General features: G+C 57.9%; 1 protein-coding gene across 6 annotated transcripts in view; it reads right to left on the reverse strand.

The window, feature by feature from the left end:
- Positions 1–4,907: 4,907 nt before the first annotated feature.
- ZDHHC3 (zinc finger DHHC-type palmitoyltransferase 3) overlaps positions 4,908–23,682 on the reverse strand; it is a 51,568-nt gene continuing 32,793 nt past the window's right edge. For 3 of the 6 annotated variants that reach the window (XM_032867816.1, XM_032867817.1, XM_032867818.1), the window contains exons 4-8: positions 20,331–20,427; positions 19,570–19,651; positions 19,360–19,455; positions 15,434–15,564; positions 4,908–5,538 (exon numbers count right to left, since the gene is read on the reverse strand). In XM_032867816.1, coding sequence (XP_032723707.1) covers positions 5,281–5,538; positions 15,434–15,564; positions 19,360–19,455; positions 19,570–19,651; positions 20,331–20,427 — 664 coding nt within the window. In that variant the 3' untranslated portion in view covers positions 4,908–5,280. Of the gene's footprint in view, positions 5,539–12,638; positions 12,960–15,433; positions 15,565–19,359; positions 19,456–19,569; positions 19,652–20,330; positions 20,428–23,682 lie in introns of those variants that run through there. The other 3 variants (XM_032867820.1, XM_032867819.1, XM_032867822.1) reach the window with 3 other exon arrangements.

A 23,682-nucleotide genomic window follows, 5' to 3' on the forward strand; every position in this document is an offset into this window, starting at 1 on the left:
CGGTCTCTCTTCCAGGTATTTGCCTTCCTTCTGGCCATTCCAGGCTGTGGGGATGGCCTTTCCTCCTTTTTTTCTTTCTTTCTTTTTTTTTTCTTTTAAGATTTTATTTATTATTTTTTTTGAGACAGGCACAGAGGGCATGAGCAAGGGGGAGGAGCAGAGGGAGAGGAAGGAAGCAGGCTCCCTGCTGAGCCAGGAGCCCGATGTGGGACTCGATCCCAGCACCCTGGGATCATGCCCCGAGCGGAAGGCAGACGTCTAACCGACTGAGCCGCCCAGGCGCACCAGCCTTTGCTCCCTCTGATCGGAGAGGTGGAAAGCGCCGTCCAGCCACACCACCTGAGAAGTCGCTAGAGGCCCAGGCCACACTCTCTTTTGAGGAACCTTGTAAATTCAAACCCAGCAACTGGGGCGCCTGGGTGGCTCAGTGGGTTAAAGCCTCTGCCTTCACCTCAGGGTCCTGAGATCAAGCTCCACATTGGGCTCTCTGCTCAGCAGGGAGCCTGGGATCAAGCCTGCTTCCCCCTCTCACTCTCTGCTTGCCTCTCTGCCTACTTGTGATCTCTGTCAAATAAATAAATAAATAAATAAATAACCTTTGAAACCCAGCAACCTCTAGAACAGGCTTCGGAAGTTGTGGCCTATTGCAAAACCCCAATTTAACAAATAAGGAGCTTTGATATTTGGGAAGCAGGAGGGAGTGTGACTGGGCTTTTCACCAGGCCTGATGGAGTTTGCAAAGAACATTTGTGTGCCGGCCAGCAGGGGAGGCATATGGTTCCAAGATTGCTTACTTATTTTCTCATGACTTACCTAGCCCTTACTATGTGTCAAGCGCTGTCGTAAATGCTTTAAAAGAGGAACTTAATGGCTTTGCCCTTTCTCTGGCTTCGGTAAAGTGGAAGGACTGTCCAGCTGGGGCTTGTCGGAGGGTGAGAGAGATGGAGGTCACTTCCAGCTAATTTCAAAACAGAAGATGCCCCAACAGGCATCAACACGTCATCTGTGAAACAAGCCCAGAGGGAGGGAGGTGTTCTAAAGATCACTGGTTCACAGAGGTGGAAATTGAGGCACAGACAGGTGGGCATCCGTCCCAGGTCACACAGTGGGTATGTGCACTGGCTTCTGGGAGCCCATCCAGACAGGCCGTGGACCCCATGTGTTCTGCAATGCTCTGGGGGGGTGGGGTCCTGCGGGGGGTGGACAGGCTGGGCTGTGCCACCAACATTCTGTTCCCCTGTGGGTGGACACGGTCACCAATCCCCGATGTGTGTCAGACAAATGTGCAGGACAAGCACGGTGCGCTCGCCCGGAATTGGGTCTGGGGGCTCCCAGAAGGGCATGGCCCGTACCTGTGGATGGGGAGAGGACCCCCTGGTCGCTGCTTACCTTGTCTGTCATCATTTCTGTGCCATTAGTGTGGGGCACCCCACACGCAGTGAGACCGTTTGTGATTCAGAGCGTGACATGAGAAGAACCTCGCAACGGACATCCAACTGCGAGAGATGGCAGAGACCCTGTATGGTAGGACCCTTGCCACCTGCCTCCCTTGCCCAGGAGTTTTCTAGCACAAGCCCAGTCTCCAGACCCTCCTCAGCCCCAAGGCTCCACTCTGGGGACTCCCCAGACTTTAGGGACTGATCTGAGCTGCAGGCAGGCAGGTGTCCCCTGCTCCTGAAATTCAGTATTTGTCAAAATGTGGCCCCGTGGCCCTCTGCTCCTCAGCTGCGGGCGTGTGTAAATGCAGAGTCCTGGGCTGGCGCCCTCGCCCTGAGGGGCATGGGCACTCAGGTAAGAGCCACTTGCCTCCCTTTGCAGGAAGGTCTCACCTGGGAGCCGCCAGGGATGGGGCCCTCGGCCTGTTTATGAATTTGCTGGATCTGCTGCTTCTGTCCCATCTCCTCCGCTCCAGCCCTCTTAGGGCCAAGCGAGTACCATGTACCCCAGCACCCCTCCGTCCTCCCCATGCACTGCTCCCCAGGAATGAAGCTGCTTTTGGGACCCTGGAGCCTCCACACCAGGGCACAGACGGATCAGGTCAGCCAAGGGGATTTTGACATGGACCAGCCCAGGAGGAGGAAAATTTTATTTTTATTTTTTTTAAAAGATTTTATTTATTTATTTGACCGACAGAGATCACAAGTAGGCAGAGAGGCAGGCAGAGAGAGAGGAGGAAGCAGGTTCTCCGCCGAGCAGAGAGCCCGATGCGGCACTCGATCCCAGGACCCTGGGACCACGACCCGAGCCGAAGGCAGAGGCTTCAACCCACTGAGCCACCCAGGTGCCCCAGGAGGGGCATTTCAAATAAGGGTGCCCTTTCCTGACCTTTGGAGTAATGACAACACCCCCCCACACCGGGCCCCACTTGAAGCCTCCCACCTTGCCCACCAGCTCATCTCACCAGCGCTGGTGGCCCCCACGGGCACAGGACCAGGGGGCTGCATAGGAAACCCCCACCCCCACCCCAAGACGCCCCTGGCCTGGAGACACTCTGGTAGGGGCGCAGGCTGCCCCAGGGTAAAGGCCGGCCCAGCCCGGGAGGGACGGCTTCCCATGCTCAGCAGTCCTGGGCAGGCGCAGGGGAGGGAGACCCCAAGGCCTGCAGCTCCCCACTCCCTTGAGCAGGGTTCTGTTGGCCTTCCTGGGGGGAGGTTCCTCCTCACATCCACTGAAAGCCCTGCTTTGTGAACCGAAGCTGTTCCTTCTTGCTCTGCCCTCCAGAGGCTTGCTCCAGTGATTGATATGCTTTTAATGAAACTCTGACTGCTTCAAGAGGACTGCGTGGTCCCCTGGGTCATTGCTTTTTCTTTCTGCAAACAAGCTTCTTCTGGTATCTCGTGCTGGGGTGCTGGGGATCACGTGGGCTCTGGGGGAGCCATCGGCCCTCTGAACTTCCCAGGTCAAGGGCCTCTCTTGACGGGTGGGCCTTCTTTATTGGGCCCTACTCAGGATGCCGAGGGTTGGGGGGCTGGGGGTGGGGGATGGGCTCTTCTCAAAGGCAGTAACCCCAGCCAGACCCGCCCTGGCACAGGCCTGGGTTGAAGGGGAGTTATTCGGTGTGTAACGTGCATGACATTCGGGGGCGATGGCCTGTTTTCTAAAGTCAAAATCCCTCAATGCCTAGCCCTCTTGACCCCAGTGCCCAGCGCCCTGGCATACAGTAGGTGTTCAATAAATGCTCATTGCCTGAAAGGTGAGTTTTCCTTCTGCTAGAAATCACCCCCTGGAGGGATGACCCAAAGAAGTTGGGTGAGTAACTCTCCATCCACAGCAACTCCGTGTGTGGGATCACTTGTCTCCGGCACAGGGATTGGAGGAGAGAGAGTTTCTCAGAGGTCCCCTCGAGGTGACTAAGAGGAAGGGCTCCACCGCCCAGGGGTCCGGCTGGGTATCTCCTGCTGAAGACAGGAGACTCCAGCCACTGAGGTCAAGCAAAAAGCTTTTTATTCAGAGCACAAGGCGGGGGTTTGCGCCCAGCCTCCCCCGCTGTGGCCCTCGTCATTTTGACAACAGCTGCGATCCTGTCAGTTCGAAGCAAGCACAGTGTTAGGCTGTCGGCAGCCGCCGCGCTTGGAGGGAAGGCCACTGTGTCAGTGGTGACAGGAGGACAGTGAGGACAGGAAGCTCAGGGTTGGGCGGGTCACAGCTCCCACGTGGCCCCCTCTGGGCCCCCCGAACCGGGACTCCTGCCCACCGAGCTCAAGCTCGAGATGAGCTCGGTGGGCAGGGGGCCCGTCTGACCGCGGGTGACAGGCCTCCCGTAGCTACTGGGCACTCAGAGCTGGTTCCAGGGCCGCTGGAGCCTCAGCAGCCCTCTGACCACCGGCCTGAAATCAGTGGAGACCGACGCTGCCCGCGGTGACCAGGGGACCCCCTTCCCTTATTGTAATGGCCACCTCCTTGAGGGCTCCAGGGGTGGCATTGCCTTTCTCCACGGGGTAAAGTCTTTGGTATCCAGTAGGCTGTGTGCCCCCCACCCCTCAAACCCAGGCTGCCTTCCAGGTTAGGACAACAAAGGACAGGCCTCCGTGATGGGACAACGGCTCTCCCAGAGTGGCTGGTGGGCTTGGCCTTCCCAGATGGCAGGGGCACGGCCTTCAGAGCCGACCAGGGCTCTCGGCATCATCATGAGTAAATAAAGCTAATGCAGACCAGAAAGACAGGCCCGTGGCCTGGGGGCTCTAGAGGTCTGCCATCACCCCTTGTAGGCTGTCTTCCGAGGGCCCTGCGCCGGGATCAGGACAGGTGACTCTGGCAACAGCGGCCCCTCTGAGTAGGTAACCCTGGGCTTCAACCAGGCTCATCCTGACAGAGTGGAGGGTGTGTGTGTGTGTGTGTGGGTCTGTCTTCCTGGTTCATCGGTCTGCAGTCCGTGGTCACCACCCCTCCCCTCAGAGAGATGAAATGGACCCTATCTTGTGAGAAGTGGCTTAAAACCCAGGCCCGAGAGATTTCTGGTCAGTTCTGCCCATGTGGGTTGTGAAACTCTATCCAGGCGGAGGTCAGTCCCCCTCTCCACAGGTCCTCTCCCCAACCCCAACCGCTGGATGGCTCCCAGCTGTGGGGGCCGAGTTTGGCACTGCTGTCAAGACACAGTTACTGTCCTTTCCCACTTGGGCGCGGCCTGCATGTATGTGTGTGACTAGCCCGGTGCGGGGTCCTTCTCAAACTGAGCTGGACCGGCGCAGCCGCACCTGTCTCCTAGTTTTCACAGGCTCGGGGGAGCCTCTCTGGGGAGCAGCTGGGATGCGGCACCCTTTCCGGGCTGGTCTGCTCTGATGTTGGTGTCCTGTCCCGGGTCCCCAAGGCCAGCCCTGCTCTGTCCTTCCATCCTAACATCATGGCCTTCGTTCTCAAAAGCCAGGAGCCAGGGCCCCGACCATCCCAAAAGAAGACAGACATCCTGGGAAAAGCCAAAGGCAAGTTCTTTTCTGCCCCTGAGCTGCTCCGTTCAGAGCTTTCATTGCTGGTGGGGCCGTGCCAGGTGCGGGGGGCGCCCCGTCTCGGAAGGACACCCAGTCCCGCTCCGGGCAGACTCTTCTTGGATGGCCTCCAGGAGTCTCTCCTCCTCCTGTTGCCCCAGTCCGCCCCCACCAAGACCTGGCCCAACTTGGGGAGAGGAGGAGGGTGTACAGGGGATGGCAGTGGCCGCAAGCAGCCTGCGGGGATGGGTGGGGGGCAGGGGTGCAGGGCGGCGCGTCCCAGCCATGCCGGGGCCACGACGCCCGCGTCCAGGTTGCCAGCGGCTTTCCAGTTTCTGGCCCTCCCCCCACGGCAGCTTCACTCATCTGTCACCTCCACGGAGTCCTCGTCCTTCCTCTCCTCCGACTGCTCCTCTGCGGTCTCCGTGTTGTCTGTTTCGGACAGCGAGGCCGCCTGCCGCACCCAGTCCCTGTCACTGAGAGGCTCTGGGTCGCATGGTCCGGAGAAGGGGTTGAACCAGTTCAGGGAGAAGTCCCCACCAAAGGTCTCTTTCACCGACTTCCAGCTGCCCCTGTGCTCCCTGGGCTGGTGCTTTCGCTTGAGGCGCTCGATGCCCTGCGGGGACAACGGGATACAGAGGGTCAGCAGGGGTGAGGGGGGCGCGGTAGGGACACAGCCGGACCAGGCCAGGTCAGGGCTGTGGGGCCCTGAGGGCCGGTGGGGTACGGGCAGGGTTGGGGGGAGCGGTGGGGAGCGGTACAGCAAGCGGGGCCCGGGGTCTGCCCAGCCTTGCCAAATCAGGCCAGGCTGCTGCGGGGCCCAGGGCTGAGGACTAACCGCCCCTGAGAACACTAAGACGCGCCCTCCCTGGGCATTCTGGGCCACGCCCCCCAGCAGGTACAGCGGACTCAGCAGAAGAAGGGGTGCAGGCAGTCAGGGGAGAGCGCGGGGTACAAACACGAGGGCCGCGGAAGCAGACTGTGTGCCCAGCATGCGGCGGGCAGCCGACGGGGGCGCAGGGTCGCTGTGGGGGGGCCCTGCTCCGGTGGCAGATGCGCCCCTGCTCCCAAGCTGCGGTGCGCCCCTGCTCCCACTCACCTGTCTCTGGGCGTCTCAGCTGCCAGGCCACAGAAAGAGGGTGAGGGGAAAGGGGAGAAGCCCACAGGAGTGAAAGGCATAGTCAGGTCAGCTCTCCAGACCACAGCCCCCTCCACAAAGGCTTCCAGCCCCACGGGAGCCTCTGCCTTCTTCCGCCTCCGCTGGAAGCCAGAAGCCAGAAGCCAAGGGTTTGCGAGGCACGGCCACCGCTCATTCACACGACCCATTCCACCTCAGAACGACCTCTGAGGACCTCGTTCTGGGTTCTCTCTTCTTTGCCACACAAGAGCCTCCCGTAACTGGTCCGATCCCTTCTGTTATGCAGAAAGAGAAACTGAGGCACACCCACAGACTGAGGCCTGCCCCATCCTCCGGGCCAGTTCCTCTCCAACACTCTCTCTTCCCACTTCATCTCAGAGATTTAAGTTTCTTGGTTCTTGAAAAAACCTGTCATTTGAAGAAGCTGATCTCAGGGTATCTCCTTGGAAGACACTAGTGGCAGAGGGCAGACCAGGGACAAAACCGGGCAGGTGTCACCTGAGCCGAATCACAGGTAACATCATCTCCGTGCTTTTCTCGCCCCAAACGCACACTCTTGATCTAATCATTAGAAAACATCAGCCAAACGCAAATTGGAGTTTACCGGATACCTGGCCTCTGATCTTCGAGAGGGTCAAAGTCTGACAAACATGCTTCGGAAGCAGACATAGGTGATGGCTGTATGACAACTGCACGTGTTAAAGGGGTTGATTTTATGTTGTGTGAATTTCATCTTAATTAAAAAAAGGGGGGGCAAAGTTCATGAAAGACAAAGACGGAGGATTCACAGATTGGAGCAGACGACACAGATGGGACAAGCGAGGCAACGGGACAGACAAGGGTCTCGCTGGGGCACGTTCAGAAGCCCGAACGAAGCCTGTAGGTCTGTTAGGGGTCTCGCATCCATAGTTTCCCAGGTTTTTGTATTTTATTATGTTTATATGAAATGGTTCCATGTTGAAAGGCTGATGGAGGCAAACGCAGGAGCTCTCTGTGCGATTCCTGCCACGTTTTTTTGTTAACAAGTTGGAAATTATGTCACAAGAACAGGTAAAAAAAATAATCGGAGACACACAGATGTGAGCAAGAGAGTCTTGAACACTGATTGACAACATGACGAGCTGGGAACAGTCGAGACACCCACTCAGGATGGCTGAGTCTGCCGTTCTACAAAGTGTAACACAACTCAGCTCCGAAAAACGGTGTTGATACAGTTCTACGTCACCCTGGAAAATCCTGCCCACTGGCGACAAGGCGAGGAAGCCAGGGTAGTTGGACATGACATCACGGGACCTGCAGGTACCTTTGGGGATGGGGTCAGAGGTGATTTGTACTAATTTCTGTGGACTCCTCGCACGTCCCAAGCTTTCACCAATGAGCGGGTGTTACTGTCATGATCAGAAGAGCTGTTTCAGAAAACAGACCTTGCTGGCAACTCCTGAGGGAGCCTCGCCTAGGTCAAGGGCACCCGATGCTGTTGGTGCCCATGGACCGGCCCCTCTCCAGGCCTCCCTGCTGAGCGGAAGCCACAGGGGCCACCGGAGACACTTGCTTTGGGGGATGTTGCGTTCCCCTCCCAGGCAATGCTTTGCAGCCTGTCCAGAGAGGCATCTGAAGCATGATTTCAGGGAAGCTGGGACACCCTCAGGAAGCAGGGCAGGCGACAGAGGGGACACCCAGACTGTGTGCATGCTGGCTCAAAGCCATGATTGTGGGGTCCTCACAACCGCCCTGAGTGGCGGTGGCTGTTGGTACCGACAACTTGGCAAGCGGGAAAACAGAGGGTCTGAGAGGCCATTATGGTGGCCCAAACTTGTTCTGCTGTTCGTTGGAACCCAGGTGAGAACCGGTCTCCGCCTTCTTTCTGCCCAGGGTGTTTTCAGTCCTCCTGTGAATTCTCACTCTACCCGTGCTGATCACCAAGGCAGAGGAAAAAGCTGGAGAGGGAGATGAAGCAGAAGAGCCCTCAGGGCGACGGTGCTCCGTGGCGAGCACTCATGGCGACACTCAGCCTCTTTACTAAGCTCGTAAGAACATTCTAGATCAGAGCCCGGCCCGTCCGCCAGATGAGGTTCCTGAGCAGGTTAAGTGGACAAACATCCAGGTCAACTCTGAGTCTGGACGAAGACAATATCCCAAACGCATCTGCAGCCTAAGAGAGGCGTGAGGGTCTGAGCCGGTGGGTTCAGGAGGAGCCAACGGGGTCTCTTTCTCCTGGTACGACTCAATTCTGAGTCGAAGGCGTGCCGGAGGCAAAGTCCTTCGGCGGGAGGTTTGCAGGGATAACAGTAATACCTACGTCAGGCCCAAGCGAGCATGAATGGTTGACTCCTGGGGAGGACGGCACGGCCGAGCCAACAGCTCTTGTAAGGGAGGGAGTGGCTGGGGGCTTCTGGCCCTCCCTCTGCCACAATGACACATGAGCTGTCATTTGCACGGGAACACACCAGAGTCCCCAGAATGAACACACCAGGACGAGAGCTCCCGAGGGAGGCAGAGACCCCGAGCATAGGCTTTGTAAGGACTCCTCTGAGACCCACGGAGCAAGACCTCATTGTCCCCCCTGACCCCTCGACTCCCCACATCATCAGATGGCGAAAATCGGAGACGCTGCTGCCCATGCCGCGTCCCTCCTCCTTGGACAGCCAGAGAACATTCTCTCTTCATCTGTTGTTTCACATCCTTTTACTCGACCCACAACAGGCAACACTTTTCTGTACAACTGTGCACCGCCGCCGACAAAGTCTCATGAAACGATAACTTACTCTACAACTGTCACGGATTTTTATTAATTAATTAATTAATTAATTAATTAAATGTCACTTCTCACCAACGAGCTCGTCTCACGGATCAGGAGCCGTTGTGACTGTGCTTTGAAGAGCAGAGGTCTGGCAGCGCTAACGTTCATGGAAGAAGCCACGCCGGGTGCCAGACGGCTTTGTCACAGCGACGGTCACGACTCTCATTTGACCCTCGCTGCGACCTTGTGATTCAGACGGCCTCCCTGGTTTGACATGTGAGACAGATCACGGAGGCTCAAGTCAGCGACTGCACCAAGTCACACGCGAAGGAAGTCGCTGAGCAGGGACTTGAACCCGAGTCTGAGGGGGGCCAGAGCCTTTGATGCCCAGTCGCCAGGCTGCGTAAGGTCAGTAGCAGAGAGGTTTGGGACGCCCTTATGTCCACGTGTCGGAGCATGGGGCAAACACTCCTTCCTTCTTAGCTCCCGTGTGTGCGCGGACGGACCCCTGGAGTGACTTTGACTTGCTGGGGTGCTCACGGCGGTCATGCCACCGAGAACTTGTTTTCCGAGGGAGAGGGCAGGGGAATGAAGCCTCCACCTGGGGACACAGCAGACTGGCCAGGGGCTGGTTTCCGTGTCACGGTGGAAAGTGGCTTGTGGCTTTCTTAGCAGCCGAGCCCAGAGGAACAAAACTAGTCATTCCAGTTGTGTTACTTTGGTTCTTTGGAGACGAAGTATTCCTGAGAGGAAATGGTGTGACTAACAGGAGATGGGGCACCTGCATTGCTACCCAAACTCATTCTGGGGGCACGAAGTCACCAAGCCTGGGCACAGAGGCGGACATCTGCCCGGAGGGAGCGGCCTTTTGCACGTTTGGCCCGGTTGCTAGAAGCACCGCCTGAAGTCGATGGCTGGGAAGGAGTCACCTAATCCGGCTTGCCATGTCGCCTTCCTTTCTCTTTCCCTGCCACGCTCCAGGGTCCACACTCTGAAAGACCACAGCTGCCACGGGCTCATTGCCCAGGGGTGTACATGAGCACCACCGGAGCCCCTGTGCCAAAGCCGAAAGCCTGGGCCACCGTTGTGCAGAGACACGTCCTCTCAGCTGTCTGGGAAGACTGGGGACCCTCAGGGATGCCCGCTTCTTTCTGTGTGGGTGGCAGGTCACCCCACTGCCGACGACAGCCCCATCCCTGGTCCCCGAGCTCCCCCAAAATGTCTCCCGTTCCAGTGAGAGGGAGTGAGGAAAACCACAGGGAACCCGGGGTTTTCCTATCTTCCGAGGGCATTTCCCTCTGGCCAAACAGAGGGAGACCCACACAGGATGTCTAAAGCAGCCTTGTTCTCTGGGAAGGACAGGCCTAGGACGCCAGGTTTAAATGGTGAATTTCGGGCGCCTGGGTGGCTCAGTGGGTTAAGCCGCTCCCTTCGGCTCAGGTCATGATCTCAGGGTCCTGGGATCGAGTCCCCCGTCGGGCTCTCTGCTCAGCGGGGAGCCTGCTTCCTCCTCTCTCTCTCTCTGCCTGCTTCTCTGCCTACTTGTGATCTCTCTCTGTCAAATAAATAAATAAAATCTTTAAAAAAAAATAAATGGTGAATTTCTATGTTTAGGACTCAACGGTAATAAAAAAAAAATCAATACATTTTCAGCACCATCCACTGCCTTCCTCAGACATCCCGCGGGGAAAAGAACTGACCTGGATCACTTAACAAAAGAAAAATGCCTTGAGGATGGAGCGTTTGGAGGGTATCCAAATATACAAAATATCCCCCCCCCAGGAGGACCCAAGGGACGGCTTCCTGAGGGGCGGGAGCAGGCCAGAGCCTTCGAAACCGCGCTAGTCACTGAATAGCCACGCTTCACACACCTCAGCGAACTGCAAAAAGTGTGTGTGTGGGGGGCCTGTGGGAAACAAACTATCAACTAGATTTAAATACAGCATTCAAAAAAAAAACCAAAAAAACACCAAACAAACGCTCCAGACCTCAGCCTTGACTTAGGGCGTCAAGAGCGCAGGAGAGGCAAGCCGGGGCTGACTGCCTTGGGGAGGGTCGTGGAGGTCTCTGGTGACATGGGAGGGATGAGGACGAGCTCCTCATAGCGCTGGGACGGTCTGCGGAGGTTTCCAGTGCCTTCCTCCAGCTAGACGCCGCTTTCTGCTGGGTGCGCAGAGGGAAACGGGTCCCCCCCTCCCGGGGCCCCCCCGCGCTCCAGCAAACCCTGTGGACCAGAAGGCTCTTCTGTAACCGGGGATTCAGGCAGCAGAAGCCAGCAAGAGGCCGGGGGTGGGTGGGGTAGGCTCGGTCAAGGGCGGGCGGCTGACGGGTTCTTTAAAGCCAGCGCAGCGGACACCTCGGACACCTCGTTCAAGAGCAGGAGCAGAAACAAATAGCCTTTAGGAGCAATGGCACAGAGGCCCCACGGCAGCCAGCGCGGCCCGGCCTGAAGGCAGCGCTGTGAGAGAACACGGCTCAGTGACAACAGGTTTTGGAAAAATTTTATTGCATTTCGTTTCCATGTGGAAGCACGGACAGAAGTGAAAAGAGGCAGCATGTTCCACTGAACGGTTCGTGGAAAACCACACGGCGGCTCGACGAGCTTCCTCCCTGTCCCGGACTGGGTTTCGTAGACCTTACCCCCGTCCCCACCATCCCCAGCGCAAGTTCAAAAAGGAGGTTTGTGGTGATCACTTATAAAAAAACCAGTCCACGTGTACGGAGTCACTGATGGTTAGTCCTCCAACTTCTGTGATTGCTGCACTGTCCCTGGGCCCCCTTATCTCCTTACTCTCTTCAGGCTTTCCTCTTGGAAGTGGGATTTCATTCAGGAAGTGCCAAGGGGGACGGGGCAAGGCCACTCAGTCCTGCCGGTTCGGGGCGGGGGGCATCTGCCAGCTTTCAGAAATCTGGGGGCTGTGAGGTCGACCCCTCACATCCCCATCAGCCCCAGAGGCAGGGACGACGGCCTCCCAGGTTAAAATACAAAGACGTGGCTACGTGCGCATTCAGGTGTCCAAGACATCAGAGGGAACCCACTTTAGGGATTTACAAAATGGGGCGGAGGGGGTTGAGGACAGGACAGCTGTGCGCTGGGGGCTGTGAACAGTGTCACTCAGCATCAGCGCAGCTCACCGGCCACCTGGGAGCGGGAGGGGGTAAGGGGACGGGAAGTGGTGCCAAGAGGAAGCAGACCTGACAAAGGAAACCTGAAACCGCATCATTTGTTTTCTCCTTTGACTGTGTAAGGCATTTTGAGCTGGAAAAACGTCTCTCCTTCATACTCTTCCAAATAATCCGGGGGAATATAATTGGTGATTCCGAATACAAATAAGACCCCTTTGATCCCACCCTCCCAAAAGTCACTCTGCACACCCCAAGCCCATGGAGTACAAGGAGGCAAACCGTGTCCACACTGGGGGATGAGGCCGCTGTGCCAATGGCCCTTCTTAGGGCTCCGGCCGATCCTGCCCGTCTCGGCCACAAGGGGTAAGCATCCGTCTTCAGTGAAAACGTTTTAAGTCCTGTGGGGGCGCCTGCCACCGCCTCCTGGGCAGCGGGAGGTGGGGGGTCCCCCTGCTTCTCCTAAGTATCCCCCACCAGGCGTCGGGGCCGGTGGTCCATCCGTGCCCCAGCCCACGGCTCCCTCAGTTAGTAGAGGCGGGCCACCCGGAGACAGCGCCCTCCACGTTAGTCAGGCCAGACAGACAGCAGAGAGGAAACCAGAGGCCAGAGAAGTGATTTTAAAAAAAGGAAAAAAAAAAAAAAAGAAGAGGAGCAGCTTCGGTCACCAAAAAAATAGAAAGGATGATCTCTTAAAAATAAAAACATGGGGACATTTTTTTTTTCTCTGCAATGCTCAGCCATTTTACTTGAGACATTAAAAAAAAGTTTTAGAGTAGTTGTTCTGCTTTTTTTCGATTTAAACATTCATGAGAACGGAGGGGACGGTAGTGCTGTGATGTGGTTTGTGTCTGGGTGGCAATGCTGGCCGGGTCCTTCAGACCACATACTGGTACGGGTCTGCCTTCCCTTGGTCTGGCGTGGCAAAGGGGCTGGCCCAGCCTAGAGAGAAGGGGTGGCCAAAAACGGCTTTCATGTTCATCCATTTTGTTTTTTTAGCCCATCTTCTCTCTTCCTTTTTCAATTGTTCTATTCCCTGAAAACAAGAACAATCATACTTTCAGTCAAGCTCTTTATTGCTGTGGTTTTTGGGGAAGGGATGTCCATTAGCCTGAGGTGAATGGTGTCATTGCTCCCTTTTAAAGCCACAAACCTACCTACATTGTACATTTTCCTTCTCTTTCTCTCATAAAAAGTGTCAAAGGAAAAAAAATTGCTTTTTTTTGGGGGGGTGGTGGGGGTGGGGGTATGTGGGCATATATTTACAAAGCCCCTCCAGGGAGGGAGGGGGAAAATGAGCAAATCCAGAGGCCGCTGAGCCTGGATTCCCACAGGCGTTTCGGGGTGTTTTGCTAAGTCTGAAGGCGCGACATGTACGCACACTGGGCGGTACAGAGGGGCTCTGGGCCCGGAGCTGGGCCTGGCTATGGTCCGGGGATGCTGTGAGGGCTTTGGTGCCAGAAGCCTCAGAGCCGGCAGGGGCTTGTGATCGTGACAGCCAATGCTGGCCTTTAATTTGGGTAGGTTCAAGTTTGACACGACTATGACCACTTTGCAGACAAAAAAAAAAAGAAACAAATGAAAGGACCCGCTCAGGCGCCGTTAGTCCCCCCAGCCTGGGAGGTCAGGAAGCACCCAGCTTAGCGGGGTGGGCAAGGCGGACCTGAGAAGGTCCAACAGGAGTCAGAGACTGTGGGGGAGGAGAGAAGCCACCACAGAGGAGGAAGGAAAGGGATTAGTATAGGTTAGAGGGGCTGCCTGGACAGCCAGCCAGCCCCGGGCATGGCAAAGGTCTTCCTAGTGCTTCTCTGGGAAAAAGCGGGCCCAGAGGCCACGCTCGTGGGTGCCCAGAGCCTGGGCTGCTCCCCACACCGAGTCTCACAGGAAAAGCAGGCTGGTGAGGAAGCCTGTTCCCTCCCCTCTCCCCTCTTCTGATGGAGCTGGACAGCGGGCAGGGCCCGAGGATGTGTCTTTGCTGGGAGAACAGGAGAGAAGCGGCCTGGCAGGCGCCTGGCCCGGGGGTCTGTCTGCCCTGGTCTCTGGGGAGGAGGAGGAACGGGGAGGAGGAGGAGGGCTCAGCCTAACTCAAATCTCTGTTCAGGCCAGGGAGCTGGGAGGGTCCAGGCGGAGGGGAAGACGCGCTTTCTCCAGATGCACACTTCCTTCTTTTCTGCTTTCCTTTCCAGCACAACTCCCTTTAGGAAGGGGCCAGAAGGGGAAGAAGAGCCAGGGCCAAGGGTGTGTGAGCTGTCCTTCTGGCTCCCCCAGACTGCAGGCTGTGTGCGGTGCCACAGGCAACAGTGGCGGGGGGGCAGGGAGGGGGAATGACAGTCACCTCTGGGTTCCCTGTGGGTCTTAGGCAGAGAAGCTGGTCACACTTCCTGCTTGGACACATAGCCGGGTCTATACCATTGGCTACTGTTTTTACAGAAACTCTTATGATGTTATTTCTTATAGAAGATAAAGTTGCTGAGAGCCCCCCGAAACATTCTAAACCACTGGGAATTCCCACAGATTCAAGAGATGGTGTCCCAACAGCAGTGGCAAGGAGTCTGTCTCCCTACGAGCCTCCATCTGATCCGGACTGACCAGCAGGCCCCTTTGATGCTGCCACCTGTCACCAGAGGGGAGCTTGGGAAGCCACGAGGAGTGCCGAGAAGGGCCTGGGACCTCACGCCTCTGCTCCTGACAGGGAGCTCAGTGTTGCCCCTTCCTCCTGGGGCCCCTCACCTGGAACCCAGAGCCAAAAAGGAAGAAAAGTCCATGTCACAGCAACAGACTGACCACCTGGAGGCTTTTGGACACTTAGGACAGACAGGTGGCCATAGAACCAGGGGAGTGGGCTCCAGTCCTGTCCCCGCCAGCAGCCTCGAAGTTCCCAGAGAAGGAGCTGTGGGTAGGGTGGAGGTAGGGATGGGGGGTGGAGGGGGAGGAAACGGACGAGAACCAGAGCCGGACCAAGCGGCGGTACCCAGTGGGCAGGTGGGCGCCAGGGGCCCAGAGCTCGGGGATGCTTGAGGCAGACTGTCTCCTGACTCTGCCCTTGGGACCTACTCATGGAGTCACCTCCTCCAGGAAGCGGACCCTGCCCACTGCAGCTGGATTCAGGAACCGTTTGTCCATCATCCCCTCCCTAGGACTGTAGTTCTCAGATGGGAAGCGTGGCCCTGTGCCCAGCAGAGCGTCTGACACAGCGGAGCGTGTAACACGGAACCATCATGGGAGGACGGAAGGACTTTTAGCAAAGGGCACCCTTCACCGAGGCTGCTAGGCCCCGTTCCTGGTGTGACTTGCTATGCCGGCCCCAAGGAAAGACTCGTGTGTGTGTGTGTGTGTGTGTGTGTGTACGTCGAGAGTTACTGCAAATGGGGGGACGCGGCCGGCACACCTCCCTCCTGGGCCCGGCTGGCTGGGCTCCCAGGTCCAGCCTGCACGCAGCCCTCCCTGCAGCATCCGCCCTGGGACCCCCCAAGCCACAGAGTGGAGGCGGAGGACAGGCCGCCCGCTTACCGTTTCATCTGTGCAGATGGAGTGCACCTGCGTCCCGAACATCACGGAGGTGAAGATGAGGAAGAGCAGCCCCTCAAAACACAGCAGGATGAGGAGGATCACTGTGGTCGGCGGCGAGAAGGAGCTGCACTCTGCAAGAAGGGTCGTGTGGGACTTGGGGCTGCCGCCCCCTGCCCGCTGCTCGACGTCCCCAGGGCCCCACTCAGCCTCCGGCCCCACAGGACCTGGTTCCTCCCACGTGTGCCACGTGTCCTTGGCCCCGGGGCCCGGCGGGCACCACCCAGCTGCGCCAGCACTCCCTCGGGGAGGCCCTTCTCCACAGGACAGGCCCTTGCCGGGGCTTCCCCTCCTGACACCCCTTCACCCCGGCTCTTTCCCCAGCCAGTGTCTGTGCCCTGCTGCCAAGCACGGTGCCTGCACATGGAAGGACCCAGAAAGGCTGCACCTCGCGAAGGCGTGAAGACAGGGAGAGCCCCTCCCCTCAGAGAGCACAGCACAGGCTGCACAGGTGGGGCGGCCTCCGACTGGTTCTGGTTTGGCCACTAATTTTCTGGACATTCCTGCAGCTCTGTCTGCTTCTGGGGGACAGGAAAGGGCACATCTGGAGGCTCAGTCAGGGGTTTTGGGATTCGAAGTCTACAAGGGGGCAGTCTGGCTGCCGGGCCTGGCCCCGAGCTAGGGGTGAAACAAGCCCCCCGGGAAACGCACCCCCGGCCCCCGGAGTGGCTGCTTTCGCTCTCCCCACCTCTCTCTGAGCCCAGGCTGCCGGGGGTATGTGTGTGAGACCTCAGACACGTCCTTGTCCCCGTCCAGGCCTCCACCCCCTCCACACAGAGCAGCGAGGTTTGACCAGATACGTGGTTCTATTTTCAGCAATAGCAGAAGCCTATGTCTGGACCAAGTTTAAATTAGAAGGGCCCCCGACGGGAGGAAAACTGAGGAGCTGCAGGAGATGGTGGCGGTGGGGGTGCCTGGGGGAATGGGGACGACACTGGGAGACGGGGGTCCCGGCCCGGCTTGTGGTGCATGTTTCTCGTTGCCCCAGAGCCCAGGCCTGCTGCCCTGGCCGGAAGGGTCCGATCTGGGAGGGCAGAGCCGGGCTTTCCTGGGTTTTGGGAACTCGGGGAATCTGGGGCTTCCTTGCTGCTTCCCTCGTGGGACCTTCAGAACCGGCCGGAGACACAGAGCTGTTACTGTCCTGGTGGTGGGGTGAGCAACAGATCATCCAAATGCCTTCATCTCCTCATGCTCCCCTCAGGGCTCAACATCGTCCACAGAGCTGTCCCCTCTGGCTTTCTTGGGGCCAGGGCCTGGCTGGGATGGCCCCCTGGAGGCTCCGGGTGTGGCAGCCGCCTGCCTGGGCGCGGGGCCGGGTGGCGGGCAGGATGAGGGTTCCAGTCAGGCAGACACAGCAGGGTGAGGATCCTGAAGCCAACTCCCCACCATGAGCTCTTGCTAAGAAGCCACCACTAATATTCCGTGGCCCCTGCGTCTTTCCCGCGCCGCACCCCGTGGAGTCCCATTTGCTCCTGTCCTGGCTTGCTGTCTGCCTTGCCCACCACACCTCTAGCCCTGGGAGGCCGGGACTTTGCTCCCTGCTGTACAAGCCGTCTTGGAGCAGAGCCAGACAACACAGGAGTGTGGGCACACGGCCGGGGCTCTCCGAGCTGTAGTTTTCCCTTTCACTGGGAGGCGCGGTTGAGAAAGTGTGAGAATATCCGCACAGGCTGGCCGGGGCCCAGCATAAGCACGCAAGGGGTGCCCATGGGATGGAGGCGCCTTGCTCCTCCCTTCTCCACCTCGGCTGCCCCGGGGCTGGAGCGGGAGGCAGAGCCTGGCACCGGGGCCCACTCTCCGTCCTCACCCAGCCACTCGGATCCTTCCCGTCCTGGGCTGGCCCCGGGAGCTACGAATGGAGGTAGGGAGGCAGGAACCCGACCCAGGGAATGTAAACGACCTAACTCCACCCTTCGTTAAACCTCAACTCAAGTGCCCTCATTCTGGGGACACCCCTTCCCCTTCTTACACAAGCTGGATGCGAGGCCGCTCGTCCACGGCTGAGCAGTGATGGTGGTCACTGTCGCACTGGGCCAATCTCAGGCTTCCGTGTTGGGGACTGTCCTCCTAGCCTAGCGGCCACAGGCACTGCTGCCTCAAGCCTCTTCCCTCAGGAATCTTGACTGAAAACAACCAACAGTCCTCAGGGAGGACCCTAGGCCCTGGGGTCATTGAGGCAGGGCTGGAAGAGCCCACTCCAGACCGGGGCTTGAATCACGGCCCTCCTCTTAAACATGTGAGCTTGGGGACTGGCTGGACCCCTGTGCGCCCCAGCTGGCTCTCAGCGGGCAGTAATGACACTGCCCCTGCCAGCTGTGCTCCAAAGACAGACACTTCTGCCTCACAGGGGGTCCAGGGCATTCTCATCACTGCCTGAGTCTGTTAACCTGACAACGGTGGGTGGAGGGAGCGACGGGCTTCGTAAACGTCCGGGTCAGACTGCGTTGCCAAGTTGCCAAGGCCCCGTCTGGAGTTGGACTGGATCCCGGGGCCCTAGCAGGGTGTGTGCCTTCGTAGAACTGTCACCAAGGAACGTGCTGGGGCCCCGCCCGGCTCTGCAGAATGGTCCGAAAGCAGAAATCCACCTGCCCCCTCCTCTTCTCCCTACTCCCTGCCAGCTTGACCCTCCCCCTGGCTGGCTGCACTCAGAACTGCAGGAGTCACGAAACCTGGGAGACACGGTGACACCGACTGAACTGTGTCACCTGCAAAGTTCATGTGTGGGAGCCCCACCCATCGTGTGATGTTATTTGGAGATGGGGCCTTTGGGTGGCGAGGAGGGTTCTGTGAGGTCAGGAGCTGGTGGGGGAGGGGGTGGCCCGTGATGTGGTGAGTGCCACATGAGCACACGAGGAGAAGCTGGCCGTCTGCGAGCCAGGCCGAGAGGTGGCCCCAGGGACCGAATTGGCTGGCACCGTGTTCCTGGATCTCCAGGCCTCTGGAACTGTGAGAGACCCACCTAGTCCGTGGCATTCCGACACGGCAGCGCAGGCTGACTGAGACCTGTGGGGTTCTCCTCCCTTGGTGGGCCAGGCCAGCCTCTCCACGCCCAGCCAGGGACTAAAGACCCCAACCTTCCCGCAGCCTCCCCAGTTCTGGGGAACAAGAACAGCAAGCTGGTGCCCGAGAAGACATGAGGCACGGGAAGAGTGAAGTTCTGGAAGATGGTGCGATGGAGAAGGGGGCCCACTGACGCTTTGGCTCAAGACACTTGTCTCACAGACAGAGTTTGTGTGCGAGATGCTCGTCCGACCCGTGGCCTCTCTTAATTCCTCCAGCATCTGTTAAAAGCTTTTTTTCTCCCTTCTTATTTTTATTCTTCTTTAAAATCACAAGACGGCATTGGTTTTCCCAGCATCTATTTTTTCCCCCAGGATTCGTGTGGCCTCCTGGCCGGAGTTCCTTCCTCAGTGTTTGTGCACGAAAGGGACACCACGGAAGCAGAAAGGGCTGCTCTGCGATCTTAACGTGGATTGGTAATGAAGCAGTTAAAAAACACCCACAGAAAAGGAAAGTTCAGAATGGATTTCTGTGAGATTGGAATGAAACGACTTTTGATTAAAGTGCCTCCTCCTCCTGTTCTTTTTTTTTTTTTTTTTTTTAAGTAGGCTCCGTGCCCAGCATGGAACCCAACGTAGGGCTTGAACTCACGACCCTGAGATCAAGACCTGAGCTGAAATCAAGAGCCAGACACTCAACCGGCTGAGCTGCCCAGACGCCCCTAAAGTGCCTTTTCTTAAAGACCAGGAGACAAAGGTTCTCTCCCTGGCAAGGCTCCCGTGCCTGCAGGAGGAACGCACTCCCTCTGGGGGCCTGCCTTTCCCCTGGGCACGCTCAGGCTAGAGGGCCTGTCCAACTCACTACTTTACCTGTGGAACTGACTTTAGGGGGCTGCTTTTTTTCATGAAGAGAGAGTTGGGCCTCTGCTGTCCCTTCCCTGGTCAGTCCGGAGGCTTGCAGCAGATCTAATGAAATGGGGTTGGCCCCTAGCACCATGACACCAACCAAGAGCCCAGCCCGCCTGGGTCACACACCGCCCCCTGGAGCAGGAGGGGGGGGGGGCCCTGGCACATACTCACTTGTCCAGTCTTCTTCAAAGCAGTGCAGAAAGTGGAATCCCACCATGATGAGGGCGTGCAGGGAAATGAGAGCTATGTACATCTGAAACAGGAAAGCAGTGCAGACACCATTGTTGTGAGGACCTTCTGACCCTGCAGGCTCCCAAGACAGGGGTGTCAGGAACCCCCTGCTGGAACACTCACGCAGGCTGAGGGCTGACTGGGAGAGCCAGACAGGCCTCCGGTGAGGAGGACCAAGGTGAGAGTATGTGGCAGAAGACACAAGACAGAAACAAGTGCCCGTTGCCAGGTGCGACCTGGGCTCTAGCTGGGCTGGGCGTGCTCCCGGCTGGTGGCTTCCTGGCACCTGAAAACTCAGGAGCGCTGATTGCCAAGGGCTCTTGCGGCTCTCTAACTAAATCTTCCTACCTACCTGCAGCTTGTGGGTAGGTAAGGGAGGTAGGTAAGGTTGAGGGAGGGCTTGTGGTCACCACCAAAACTGGCTTCTGGAGCTGCTTATACTGGACACTTGGGGTGGGAGCCCTGCACATGGCCCTAGCTTAGAGCCGATGGACTTGAGCCGGTTTTCTAGATGCTCAAGCGGAGGGCTTAGGAACAGGTGCTTGTTGAGCCCAGGGGCGCTCTGGCAGGAAGGTGGAGGTCTCCACGGCCAGGCAGGATTCCGAACCGCAGCACAAAACACTGAGTGCCGAGAATTTTCGAAGGACGGAAGCGCTTGGCTACTCCACGGAGGGTGCGGCAGGACTGGGAAGAGGACTTACTGTAAACAGGACGAAGTACTTCTGGTTGTTCTCGCCGACACAGTTATTGACCCAGGGACAGTGGTGGTCCATCTTCCGAATACACCGCTTACAAACGCTGAAAGGCCCACAAGGCAGACCCTCAGGGGCTGTCCTCAGGGCAGCAGGGGCCCAGCCGAGCAGAGAACCCAGCCCCCCACTCTGCACCACGCTTGGGGCCTCCTTGGGCACTGCCCCACAATGGCTAGGGGTGTGGCAAGGGGCTTGGAAGGCAGGGTCAGGACCCCCAGGGTCCCACTCATTCCCAACAGGGGACAGTCACTGGCCCACAAGGCCCCTTCACTTGTTTGACGGGAAATAAGGGGGCACTAAGGGGCTGAAGAGGAGGCTGGTCTCTGGCGGGGACAGTAAGCCCCGAGCTGGTTTACTGTGAGGACAGAGCGCAGGGGCAGTTTACAGAGAACAGCTGCTCCCAGCTTCCTCCAAACACCCAGAACCCAAGGGTGGGTGCCAGGTGGAAGGGCGGGGCTGACCACGGAGGGTGCTGGGAGATGTGGAGAGGGCTCAAGGGCAGGATGTCCCGGGGGCAAGACTTTTCAGCTGGAAGGTAACAACCACTTAGCTGCAAAAGCAGAATGTATTTAAGTGTTGATCAGAAATCCCATGAACTTGCAGATTGCTAACTTGTAATTGGGCTCCTTTTGGGACTGAGGCTGTTTCAAGTTTACCTGACAGCAAACATCCCTGTTCGAAGGAAATAATCTGTAACAGGAGTGCAGACTTCTGGGGGCTTGAAAGCACCTACTCCCAAAACTCGGGTTTAGAAACACCCCTTTGCCAACCGATGGGCTCCCCAGAAATGGGTCCTGTCTCCATTTGCTAACACAGGCTCCTTGACATGATCTTGGGGCGTCACTTGTTCAAAACAGTTTGAAATACTGTAAATAAAGGGTTTTCTGTTTTGAAAGCACCTTTGCTCACACCTGGTTTTCTTTCCACTAGTTTCCACAGCTAACTTTATCCCAGGTTCTGGGCCCTGGCGGGTGGGCCCTGGTGGAAAGGGCTGTGTCGCGTTCCCGCATGGGGAGCTCACGCCTGCGGAGCTCTGGCAGGCCGCCTGTCTGGGCAGGGAAGGCGCGGGAGGAGCTCTTCTGGGAGTGGAGGCAAGCTGCTCCCCAGACCGCAGGCCAGGAAGCACAGACCACTGTGCAGGAGGGCCCCGCGGCGAGTCCACGGACGACTCAAAGTTGCGGGCTCATCTGCACCCTGAGGAGGACGTGCGGCCTTTTCTGAGCTGGGCGTGAGTTTGAGTGACAAGGTCGGCCTGGGCCTGCTGAGCTATCTTGGTCAGACTGGCCAGACTCGGGGGCTCGGGTTCCCCGTCCACAGCAAGTAAGTGTTGTAAGGACAAGGTGAGAACCGATTGTGGGGGCCTCCTCCACAACTCTGAAGGTCCTCACTAGCATAGGGGGGAATGGGCACATCTCAGAGAGGCCGGCCCCGCTCTAGGATCTCCTGGGGAGCCAGGAGGGCAGGGGAGGAAAGAGGCATGAGAGGGACACAGAGGGCTATAAAGACAAAGTCGGGTACCCGTCTCGCTCTCTGTGTGCATGTGTTACTAATTAAAAACGTACATATGATTATGTAGAATAGAGATTTCAACTGATAACACTTGTTCCCAGGATATAATTTTCAGAGTACAGAGCAGAGAGTGAAGACGGGGCCACTCCCTGCATCCTGGGCCTCAGCCCCCAGGCCCCATGTTCCCACGACAGAGCCACCTTGCACGGGCTACCTCAGCTCTGGTGTCTTTGCTCCCTTCCAACCAGGGGACCAAACTCCCAGGGGTAACACCCTCCCTGCCCCCGGTCCCTGAGCCTTTTCTCCTCCATCCGTGCCTCCTCTGCACGGGGTTCCTAGTGGGCACCCTGAGGCAGTGTGCTCAGCAGTAGAGAGCACCCAAGTGGCCTGCCTGACAGCCTGTGAAAGCCGCCTAAGTTTCAAGTTCTCAGGCAAATCCATCCTTTGCTCTCCTCCCGGCCTCTAAAGAGCCCCGTGAACAGGGTTTCACGATGGGCTACATGCTGCTGGGCGGCCACATCCGGACACCACTCCTCTTGCTCCAGGGAGCAGGGACAAGTGAGCACAGCTGCTGAGAGTGGCCGAAGTTGGCCCACTGTGCCCGGCTCTGAGCTTCCTGTCTGCAAGGGCACGGAATGCCGAGGCCGACCCTCTCCCCCGGCACGCAGGATTGTTCAGAAGCTTCAGGGCCAGGAGCTCCAGCTCCAGGGCCAGGCGGGGGTGCATGTGGGTGTGGAGTCCACCCGTGAAGCGTGGCAAGAGGCCCTGATCTGAGGTGTCTTGCCCACGACTCACAAAACCACCAGCCTGAAAGGTTCAGCATTTGGGATTTGGAGAACACCAAGGGCAAGGCCTGTCCATGTCCCGCCCAGTTGCTTTGCCTTGGGCCCTATCCATCCCCAGGAAGGGAAAATGTGGGCCTCCAACAGCCCCGGATACCCCACGGGGGGTTCTTGGTCATCTCAGAGGCAGCCCTCTTCCCATCGCCCATGGCTGGGGACACAGCAGGCAGAGGGAGGGCCCTTTTGCTCTCTCCTCTCTGGGGCTCCTTGCTGCTCTTTCCTTCCAGTGTGCGCCAGCCCTCTCCTGGGACTCCTCTCGGGCACCCCTTGCTGCCCCTCGTGTGAGCCGCTGTGCGCAGGCGCACTCCTGGGGTGTAGGCACCTGTGGGCCTGGCAGCGCGTCCCAAGCCTGGGGGAATAGTCACTGAAAAGGACGAACGTCTTCCATGTGAGCATCTTTTGATGTCCCTGCCTTAGGGTTTCCTGAGCCCCTTCTGTGTTTTTGAATCAATGCTCGAGAGGAAGGCAATGCCCCTCTTCTCTATTCTTCCGGGTTCCCTGCTATTTTTCAGGCCCCAAAGCACTTCCTTCAAAAGCTTGGTAGAGCCCAAGAAGCTCCTCGGCTCACGTGCACTGAGGCTCCTGGTTCTCAGCCCCAAAGTTGCTGGCTGAGGCCCTTGCCCAAGCCTGGGCGATGGCCCACTGTGGAAATACAGCTGTGTCCCCAAGGGCCTGCATCTCCCCCTACAGAGGCACTTGCCAAACTGTATCGGGGTGGAAAGGTACATCTGCCCTGCCTCAGTGGGAGCCCCTAGGGTCAGGGTCAATGTCTAATCCACCGCTCCGGCCCAGGACCAGGCCCAAGACCCCCTTAGTAAGGTGGGGGCCAAGTGCAGGCCCTGAAGCTACAGATGGGGAAAGAGCAGGCCTGGGCTGTGGCTCCAGTGTATCAGACTGGGACGCCTGGCAGGGCACGAGCGGAGAACAAAGCAAGAGGACAGTAGGTGGAC

This window comes from Lontra canadensis, unplaced genomic scaffold (assembly GCF_010015895.1).
Source record: "Lontra canadensis isolate GAN:19392208 unplaced genomic scaffold, GSC_riverotter_1.0 scaffold35, whole genome shotgun sequence".
Classification (NCBI taxonomy): domain Eukaryota; kingdom Metazoa; phylum Chordata; class Mammalia; order Carnivora; family Mustelidae; genus Lontra; species Lontra canadensis.